The 11,039-nt window shown below is 43.2% G+C and overlaps 1 protein-coding gene across 1 annotated transcript; it reads right to left on the reverse strand.

Annotated features, from left to right (window-relative positions):
- Nucleotides 1–226: 226 nt before the first annotated feature.
- gxylt1b (glucoside xylosyltransferase 1b) lies at nucleotides 227–11,039 on the reverse strand. Its single transcript, XM_080851788.1, has 7 exons — nucleotides 10,759–11,039; nucleotides 9,326–9,542; nucleotides 4,577–4,708; nucleotides 3,972–4,223; nucleotides 2,884–3,007; nucleotides 1,901–2,073; nucleotides 227–491 (listed from the first exon to the last, which is right to left on the reverse strand). The coding sequence occupies exons 1-7, from the start codon at nucleotides 10,974–10,976 to the stop codon at nucleotides 330–332; spliced, it is 1,278 nt and encodes a 425-aa protein (XP_080707914.1). The 5' UTR covers nucleotides 10,977–11,039; the 3' UTR covers nucleotides 227–329.

Here is an 11,039-nt window from a genome sequence, read left to right on the forward strand (position 1 = left end):
TTCTCACTTGAGCCCAACACACTACTGAGCAGCTCAGTGACGACAGCACTGCACAGGAGTCCAGTCTGTCCAAGTGCAACCCTCTGTGGCCCTTTACATAACAAACTTTAAAGAAGGCCCAGTGCAGACCACATACCATCACAGCTTAATGAAGGCCTGGCCCAGCACACGGATCTCACAGTTCATTTCGGACCTCGTTCAAAACAAAGAAAAGGTGCCGCTGCTACAAACCATGCACCACACCGTGTAGGAAACCACCACCACCGTGTAGGAAACCACCACCAACGGCATCCATCACCCCTCCACCCCTCCTTCCACCCCTCTCCAGGTCATCTGTCTTGGTCTCGGGATCTTTGGATGTCTACTAGGGTGGGGCCATAGTTCTGTGTGAGGAGGTGGTGCACCTGCCCACAGTACGTGTGAGTGGTCCGGTTCAGTTCCACCTCCAAGGGGGCGAGCAGGGAGCTCACCAGATCCTGCTCAAAAGGGAACTGGTGATAAGGGGAGGAACAGAAAAGAAAGAAGAGACGAGAAAAGATTAGAGAAAAGAAAGAAAACAAGAGAAAAGACTTAATTAGCGATCTGTGCAAAAGGCAAAGAACACATGAGTGACATTTTTCTGCAGAACATTCTGAATGTGCTTTTGTCTTGAAAACACAAAAAAACAGTAGAAAAGACCAAGAGAAAAGAAAAAGATGATTTTTTTGTCTGAATGCCAAAGCTGCACCCTTCTGTCGGCCCCACTGCCACCAAGTTCTGCTGTCAAAGCCTTGTGGCAGAAAACAGTCAACTTCATTAAATCACAATCACAGAGCAAGCCCTTTTAACTGTTATCCACACACACACACACACACACACACACGTAAACTCACACGCGTTCACACACACACACACACACACACGACAGAAGCGGCTTTTTCCCTTTTTCTCTCCAATGATGAAAGCACATTTATGGCGCTCTCAGGAAATCAGAAAGGTTTATTTTTTACGCGTCTGGATTAGCCTGTGGTGTTTCTGCTGGGTCTGCATGCCTGGCCATGTCTGTGGCCTTTATTACTTCATGTCCAGACACATCTCCAGCCATAAACCACCATTTACTGTCCAGCAGGTATTGATTGTGGGTGGGTGATGGACCAGCGTCCAGCGTGTGTGTCAGCCTCCTAATGCAGCGGGAGCACTCCCAGGGTTTTTACGGGCTCCAGACAGACCCAGCTTTTATGATTTTATGCTGAGGGACAGGCTGCTGAACACTTTATTAGCAGCGAGAGTAGACGGGGGGGCATTGAAATGATGTCTGGAGAGAACCATTCTGACACACTCATCCCCTCCCTGTGTGTGTGTGTGTGTGTGTGTGTGTGTGTATGTGTGTGTGTGTGTGTGTGTGTGTGTGTGTGCGTGTGCGTGCGTGTGCGCCTGTGTGCGCCTGTGTGTGTGTGTGTGTGTGCATGCGTGTGCGTGTGTGTGCATGTGTATCTTGGTTTTTAGACTAAAACTATGAAGTATACACTGGGCACTAATTTTGCAGCTCTAGTTCTTGTTGAAAAGAAACAGCCTAAAGACACAGCCTCATTATCAGACCGAGTACTCAGTGGCTTCATGCTCTCCATGTCCCCTACCACCTTAGCCTCTCTACAATCACGCATTTGGTTAGCATCTTCAGTTGCCATGTCAAGCTGAACAGACTCTGAAGAGCCAGTGTAACTCTCAAAAACATGTCCGCCTGAAGAGAAAACCACCCATGATGGAGATCTCTGAGCTTTGGTTCATTTGCAAGTGATATCTGAAGAGTAGGTGAATAAAGCCCGATGCAAAGAGATGAAACTCCGTGGGTTGTTCATATGTTAAGATAACAAAACTAATATGGATATTGTACAGGAGGTGTCTTGGGTTTTGGTCTCACCTTTTTGATGGCATCATAGATGGCCCTAAAAGCCGGCTGCCTGGAGTCATGGAACACCCCTCTGTTGCCATGGAGAATGAACACGCCCTCTTGTTTGGCAGCATCACAATTGCTACCATAGATACAGTGGTCGGGCCTGAAGTTCCAGTGGCAAGGGAAGACGTACAAGTTCTCTGCACAACAAAGAAGCGTACAACAGAGGAAAAAAAAAACGGTTAAACAGCTAAAATATGTTATTCAGCTGGCAGCTCCTCATAGAAATAAAGCAAGGAAGAACAAACAACAATGTTGTAGTGTTAACAAAAATCCCAAGGCACAGTTGGCTAAAAGAAATAATGACCTGATAAAATACACATATTGATGGACCCAGGTGGGTTAGTGACTTGCAATTTACTAGCATATAACCTTGATGTTACATTACTCTAATATGGTGCATCTTCTCTCTCTCAAGGTGCTAAAAACACCAAAACAAACCCCACTGATAAGATGTATACAAGTCATGTCCAATAATACGCTTTCACACACAAGTGTCTGCAAGTGCCCGTTAAAAGGTTTCTAAATGTGGTTGCTGAAGAGTGTGCATTTTCTAAGTCTCAAAAGGTCACTGGAAACAATTAAGTAGCAAAAGTACTTTTAAACATATTATTTCACTGCGCACAATTAAATGAATTCCCAGGTCAATAGTTGTCCATGAAAATGTGGACGAGGCGTCTAAGCGAGGAGCCAGTGGTAGTGAGTCATTGGCTCGTTTGCAAAACTAATCCACACTGGCAAATAAACATTAATCACGGCAATTATCTGTATATGGCAGTGGAAATGTCAGCTCAGCGTCTCTACCCATTACTAAGCCCTGACAAAGGGACCAACAGCCACCCAGCTATTAAGACAATTATGACAGTAATTAAACGAGGATCCTAATTATCATCCATGACATGCAGCGAGTTCTGTATTGGTGTTGGGGGAGGATGAGAGGCGGGTCTCACCAGGATTGGAGTGGAAGACGATGTTGATCAGGTCCTGGTCGCCCCAGGTGATGTTCTGCTTGTACTTGTGGTAGAGAGGCACCAGGAGCTCCCCCCAGCGCAGGCCCACGGAGGTCATGTCATTCTGTGGGAACAGGGGAGAGGTCACGTCACAGTGGATCCTCAGGAGAGTTTATGCCAAGCACGTGGTTAAAGTTAGTCAAAAAGCCATCAAATGATGCTTCAACATCTACAGAAATGATGAAACCCGACAAACAGTGGATTTGATTATGTTTGCCAGTATTTTGCCAGTCTTTCTTCCAACCACTACTAAGTTTTTTTTCTGGAAGACAACACAATTCTGTTCATTTTAAAGCCTTTACATGCGTGTGTAACTGTGTGTCACTTTGAATCAAATAAGTAGATTAACTGACCGACATGTGTGCTGAATTTCAAAGCAGTGCAAACACACTGACAAGTTGAAATGAAGTAGATGAATAGGTATCCCTGATCTTAAAACGCTTCTGGCACAGAGCGATTCACATTTAAATCCACAGTTAAAGGATTGGCTGTTCTCAACCTCCTGGTAGCCATGTGGCAATTGCGCCCTCTTGTGTTCTCCAGTGACATTATAAGTTTAAAATAAATTCCTTTTTTGAGATTGTTTCTGCTGAAGGATGTATCTGTGTCAAGCAGCCCTTTATGGGTTTCTAAATTCAATTTCTCACTTGAAGGCGTCAAATAAAACAAATTGCACAAAAACTTGATTCATCAGATAAACATGCCCTTCTAGAAAGATTAACTGAACGGTGATGAACCACATGAACACTGGTGTTAATATTGACAAAATTCCCATTTTTATACAAATCAGCATTTTATGGATTGAAGATGGCTCAATATACCATCTACTGTGTAAAATAATGCAAAATGAGACAATGGGTGGAGTTTGGCTTAGAGCTGAGAATGAGGGATGAAGTTACACCTTCATTACAAATAGATAAGGTCTTTTTCAGTAAGATGGAGTTAGTTACGGAGGTTATAAGCTTTAAACTGGCATACACACAGCCATGAAAGCGGACCCATGAGAAACTACACATCTGCCCTCTGACCTTGAAGTGGGCGGCTCGGATCCTGGTAAGATTCATGAGCATGACCCCGGAGTTGACCCCGGTGGTGCCGTAGAAGGGGTGGCGGGCAAAGCGGTTGTACCAGGCGATGCGAGGCTCCTCGTGCTCAGGGGACATGGCCGCCAGCTGGGTGGAGTTGAACCGCGACAGCAGCGCCCAAACGTCCTCCAGCGGACGCAGGAAGAGGATGTCCGTGTCCACATATATTAAGGAGTCCACTTCCTTCAGGAGAATCTGTGTATGTGTGTGTGTGTGTGTGTGTGTGTGTGTGTGTGTGTGTGTGTGTGTGTGTGTGTGTGTGTAGGAAAGGGGAATGAAGATACTGTGACAACCACAGACACCCACAGACAGCAACACTGACATTTCTTGATCACTTCTTATGCTGCTGCATGCTAAACTACTGTTAGCAGCCTACTTTTCGACTTTCTGAGAGTGTGTGTAAATGACAGATGCTTCACTTGTGTCTGAAATTTTCCTTTACACCAATGTTACTTGACTTTAACCTAATACATTTTGTGTTGAATAACACCCATTGAGGGGGAACCGCAGTATTTGCATTACCAGATGCGTCCACTAGAGGGCCTTACCGGTAGGAAGAGCCTTTGAGAAGCACAGGGCTTGAAGAGTTTCTTCCACTCCTCCTGGTTCTCCCCAGGGAACGTGATGGGGTAGATTGTGTAGTTAAACTTGGACCGGTACATACTGGGCCAGGAGTCCAGCTGAAAGAGGGTCAAGACACCGACATGATGAACATCTCACTTACAAAATGAGGACTTGCCATATCAGTAGCACAAAGACTGTTAATTAATTATCTACTGTCGTCATGGTATAACGTTGTGGGATAAATCGCCATTGTATAAATTGCCAGACATTAGAGATCATTATGACCCCATAGAATACCTTTAAACTAATGTGCCCAGATGACATTAACATACACCACAACTTTAACCCTAACACATCCAGCACTGTGAAGCAAGCCACCACTGAGTTTAAAACTGTACTAAAAAACTCGTTGGGCGGACATTTTTATCCTGTTTGTGGATTATATTTGTATTTTTTTTTCTAAAGTGACCTTGGGTAATTTGCAAGGGGCTTTTAAATACAACCTATTACTATTATTATACGCGTCTAGTCGGGCTACATCCACACTCGTCGTCACTTTGAAATGAAAACGATCTCCGTCTAGACAAGTATTTAAGCTCCATATCGGAAATAATAACAATCTATACTCTCACGCCTGAAAATGGAAAACCCACTCCAGAAAAGGGTCTGGTGATAGGTGTTTCTTGTCTTCTTTATTTGTCCCACTCATCTCTCATTATCGCTCATCTTATCATTAGATGACCTCAGATGACATTGTTCACTACAATAACATGCACGTACAGGTAGAACAAATAGGAAATCAAAATGAAGTAGTATGATTTCATGCTTCCCTTTGTCATCCTCTTCCTCTCATCTTTAATAGTTAATTAAAGCTCTGGCACCACTCAGATACACCCCTCTACTTATCTCTTAAGAGACTTCACACTTTTGAAGGATATAGTCAGATTACACATACAGTGGTGGCCAAAATGATTAGAACACTAGACATATTTAAGACTTTTCAGTTGTTTTTATTGAATTGGCCATTAAAATACCCTAAAAACTAATGAAATATCTACATCATCATTATGCTCTAGTCCTCATTATGCTCTATAAACAATAGAATAGAGCCATCATAATGAGATTTAGGTCATTTTCCGTACAAAAACAAGACAGGCCTATTTCACTGTCAATGTCACACAGGTGATGCAAGAGTCTTAGGACACAGCTCAGTGATTCTTTTGAATGTACAAGGCCTATCCTGCTCATTAAGTGATTGGTAACATCAGGGTTTTGTCACTGAGGCCACACCACCAAATGCTATAGATTCAAAGCCTCTAGAAGCAGTCTCGAAGCACATGTTGCTCTTTGAACATGGCTAAGGTGAAGAAGGAGCTAACGAGTGAGCAACGGGTTCGAATAAAGGCTTTTTTGATGCTTGCTGGAGTTACTGCCGCATAGCCAAGGACTTGAGATGCAGTCGAAGGACTGTAAAGTACACTTTAGACCTTGTCTGGGAATTCCCTGCCCCTTCACTGCATTTCATTTGCTCAGTTAGTATGGCGAAGTACTAAATGGAGGTCCACTTCAGTCACGTAATTGGGCACGCCTTTAACCAATCAGACCAACAATACTATACAACGATACAATGATCGGTAATAATGCAAACACATCTTTTTTCTGTATGAATTGTTCCAGAGCAGGTTTCTGTTCTATTTTCAAAGAAAACTTGCCTTTGAAATCATCCATGACAGCCACGAGAGCAGTATATAGTTTGCTGTGCTTTTCTCTTTGCTTTCGCTTTTGTTACGTAGACGTGGTTATTTTAAATCCGCCAATGGCGCGCCAGGTAGCCAAAAGCCAGTTTGTGATTGATCCCAGAGATCCTGAGAATGCTGTAGTGAAATGCTGTGCAATCTTTGCCAGACCCACTTCTCAGGCAAAATCAAATTTGCCGGAAGAAGAGGGGCGGGACTTCCCAGACAACTTTAGACCGTCATGGCACCAGAACCGAAAGGGGAGAGGTTTCTTTTTTCAACTCTCAGACACACAAGTGAAACATTTCAAAATTCTCAGTCTTCAGGACCGAAGAAAGACTTACAAGAACTGTGTGACGAGATCAACATCACAATGACTAATGGCGCAACAGTGTCTTCAAGAACTGTTCGTCGGAAACTGGGAGAAGAAGGACTTTTTGGCAGAATAGCAGCAAAGAAACATTACTGAAAGAGAACAATTGAGTGTAACGCCTTAAATTTGCAAAAGAACACAAGAAATGGACAAAGAAAGATTGGTTTAAGTGTTGTGTACTGATGAATCCAGGTTTGAATAGTTTGGCAACAAGCAAAGCGTGTATGTTCCACGTGAGGGGGAGAGATATAAAAATGTGTGTCTCTTGCCAACAGTTAAACAAGGAGGGGGTAGTATCATTGTGTGGGGTGCAATTTAAGCATCAGGAACAGGTGACTTTGGCTAAATTGACAGCATCATGGATACAAAAGTATATCACAACATTCTGGTGAGGCACAAAGTTCCTTCTTGGAGACGTGTTATTGGGCCTGGATTTATTTTCCAAGAGGACAATGACCCTAAACATCATTTTAACTATTGCCGAAACTACCGGCGACAAGGAATCTGCTAAAACATTGAAAATGATGGACCGGCCCTCTCAAAGTCCGGACTTCAAACCCATCAAGCAAATTCGGGGCAAGTTGGAAAATAAACTTGACAGATCTATTGTACATTCCAAGGAAAGCCTTTGGCTTGACCTGCAGAAGGCATGGGATAACATAACTGTTGAAGTTCTCAAGAAATACATTGACTCTATGCCAGAGAGATGTGCTGCTGTAATTGCTGCAAAAGGTGGACGTACAACATATTAAAGTTAAAAGTGGATAAAAACAGTAGGACTCACTTCATCTGATGTATGTTGTGCTCAGAACAACCATCTGCATGTTTCATGAACATTATGAAATTTAATCATGTTTTGGAGGCAAAAAAAGGTAATTATTCTCAGATCTGTCAGGTTTTTTGGCCACCACTGTACATATGAGTAGAACATATACAGTGGGGAAAATAAGTATTTGAACCCCTGGCGATTTCACAAGTTTGGCCACTTGCAAAGAAATGTGTGATCTATAATTGTAATGGTAGGTGTATATTAACAGTGAGAAACAGAATATCAACAAAAAAATCCAGAAAAATGCATTTTATAACATTTATGACTTTAATTGCATTTGATGCAAAAAATAAGTATTTGAACCCCCAAAACTGACTGACAAAAATGACTTAGCACTTTGTGGAATAACCCTTATTGGCAAGCACAGACGTCAGACGTTTCTTATAGTTGGTCACCAGGTTTACAAACATCTCAGGAGGGATTTTGGTCCACTCCTCTTTCCAGATCCTCTCCAAATCTTTAAGGTTGTGTTTTCAATGGGAGGGAATGAGGGAATGAGGTTCAAGCCCAATATTCCACGTTACATGGCCCCATCCATAGTCCCCTTGATGCGGTGGAGTCGTCCTGTACCCATGGCAGAGAAACAGCCCCAAAGCATGATGTTTCCACCTCCATGCTTGATGGTGGGTATGATGTACTCTTGGGGTCATATTCAGCATTCCCCCCCTGTCCAACACGGCAAGTCGAGTTGATGCCAAAGAGCTTGATTTTGGTATCATCTGACCACATTCTGTCTCCCAATCCTCCCTAGAATCATTCAAGTGTGCAATGGTAAACTTCAGATTGCCCTGTACATGCGCTTCCTTGAGCAGGGGGACCTTGCGAGTGCTGCAGTACTTCAAAAAATTACAGCGTGGTGTGTTGCCAATGGTTTTTTGGTGACTGGTCCCAGCTGCCTTGAGATCATTCACAAGCTCCCCCTGTGTAGTTCTGGGGTTATTCTGCACCTTTCGAATGATCACTGATTCCGCACGAGGGGATATCTTGCATGGAGCCCCAGACCTAGAGCGGGTGACAGTTGTTTGGTATTGCTTCCATTTATGAATAATCGCACCAATAGTTATCTGCTTGCCGGTGGTTTTGTAGCCCATTCCAGCCTTGTGCAGGTCTACAATATTATCTCTGACGTCCTTGGACAGCTCTTTGGTCTTGCCCATGGTGGTGAGGTTGAAGGTGTGAAGTATAATTCTTTGGACAGGTTTCTTTTATACAGGTCACCAGTTTAGATTAGGTATACCTTGTTAGACCTAATGAGGACTAATCTGTGCTTTTTGGGCACATAACTGGCCATTGGGAGCCAGAATTCTTACTGTTTGCTTGGGGGTTCAAATACTTATTTTTTGCATCAAATGCAAATAAAGTCATACATCTTATAAAATGCAGTTTTCTGGATTTTTTTGTTGATATTCTGTTTCTCACTGTTAAAATACACCTACCATTAAAATTCTAGATCACACATTTCTTTGCAAGTGGCCAAACTTGCGAAGTCGGCAGGGGTTCAAATACTTATTTTCCCCACTGTACTCAATTCAAAAGGAAATGGTGACTTTTGTAAACTATATTGCGTTTGTTTATTGTTTTTTTTTTTTTAACTATACTGCGTTTGAATTGAATTGTTGTAATGATCAGAAAAGACTAGGGGTGCGTTTCCAGAAAAGTTTTTCATTTTTTTTTTTACAACCATGATTGTTACCTGACAGAGCTCTCTCTGACACTCTCTTTCTCATCATGTTAACACGGTGGCTACTCATCACAGTCCACAAGCTCAGAAGACAAGAGAGACACCACCACCCACCTGTTCCCTGAAGCCCTGGTGAAGCTGCTCCTCTGCGAAGATGTGGAAGCTTGCTGGTCTGGCACTGAGCAGCATGGCGGACTTCAGCATGGTCAGTGTCTCCTCCTGCCGGTCCCCACACGCCACCACTGCCAGGTGCATGGGCTCCTCTCTCCCTCTACCCCTCTGAGGAGGTGGGGAAGGAGCACTGGAGGAGACGGTATCCCCAGCACCATGCCTGTTTAAAGGACATTGACCTTTAAACTGGGGTTCACTTGAGTATTATTTAAAACAACACCTAGCCGAACATACGATAAAGTTTCTCTTTGGCTGTTGGTTGCTGTTTTTTAATTAATTTACCACGTCCACGAGGGGGCAGTGTTTACAAAGAAAAACATTGCACTCAGCTAGCAAAGTCATTATAGGTCTCTAGTACTCATAAATAAGCGAGTGTAAACCAGTGTTCCACCGTGAGGATAGTAGCCTACTATCAAAACAGGTAGCCTATTGTAAATGCCAACTTTATTTATGTTTATTAGGGTATTTCAAATGACTTTTAATTGTGTTACTGTCACTACATCAATTGTTTGTAGCCCATTCTTTCCGTTAAATCAATTACTGCAGGGATCTCGTACACAATTCAGATAGGGCCTACGTGTGACAACTGAGGATGCTTTCAGTGGTAAAGTTTCACACTAGCGTGTTGTTGAGGGAGGCCCTCTGAAGAATTCGGAAGGGAAACGACAAATGAGAGTTCACTGTGAAGTGGAAGTAGCCTAAATGTTTTCATATATAGAATTTATTTACACATCATTAGAAAGTACACCTTTAACTCTGTGTGCTGTAAATTAAGTGTAGGCCATTATGGATCTCCTGTTAGCCTAGTCTGCAAGTAACTGAACTTGATACTCAAGCCCTAAACGTTCGACGTTCACGGCAGTTTACTATACAGAGACACATGGTTAAGTTTATAGTTTATGGACACGTTAGCGCCAAACATTTCCACCTATTTCATAACTGACCAATAATACACACTTAACAACATGTGTAATCCCTTTATACTGTTGTCTGAATCTGTGAAGCCTAACATCAGCCAGCGAGCAAACTAGCCATCTGACATTCCGATACATGGAAAGGCTATTCGTCTGGTCGATTCACTGACGGGGAGCCTATGCATTGTAAACAAAAGCAACATTGGAGGTAACACTATGTTGTTAAACCGAGTATCTACAGACTGAGATAATCTGTGAATAATATCGTCCGACCATTTTAACTTTACATGTAACTTCGTATTGAACTTTTCTCGTGTGGGGGTCCGCTGCGCCTCCATAGCAACATTGGCTCCCTTGGGGGTTACATTGTCACTAAACGAGTAGTTCTTAATACGGCATGTTCATTTGCATGACTCGGGGCTAAGAATGATAAAGGCACTGTTTTTAAAGACTTTATCTTACCTGTAATCCTGCAGATCTCCTGGGCCCGTTGTCTCCGGCCATTGCCTAGCTATCTTCCCGACGTCGTTTTGCAGGGAAGCGGATCGTGAGAAAGCAATATCCCCAACTACGGCTACGGACTCGGAGGTCCCCAAAGAGGAGAGACGGCTACACACATAAAGCGCAGAGAAAATCGCTAATACCATGCACAGAACTAGAACACGCATGTATCGCCGCATCTTGGCTAATTAATTGTGGGTTAACTCTCAGATTCATGACAGCCGATTGAGACAGGTCAACCG

This window comes from Sprattus sprattus, assembly GCF_963457725.1.
Source record: "Sprattus sprattus genome assembly, chromosome: 14".
NCBI lineage: Eukaryota > Metazoa > Chordata > Actinopteri > Clupeiformes > Clupeidae > Sprattus > Sprattus sprattus.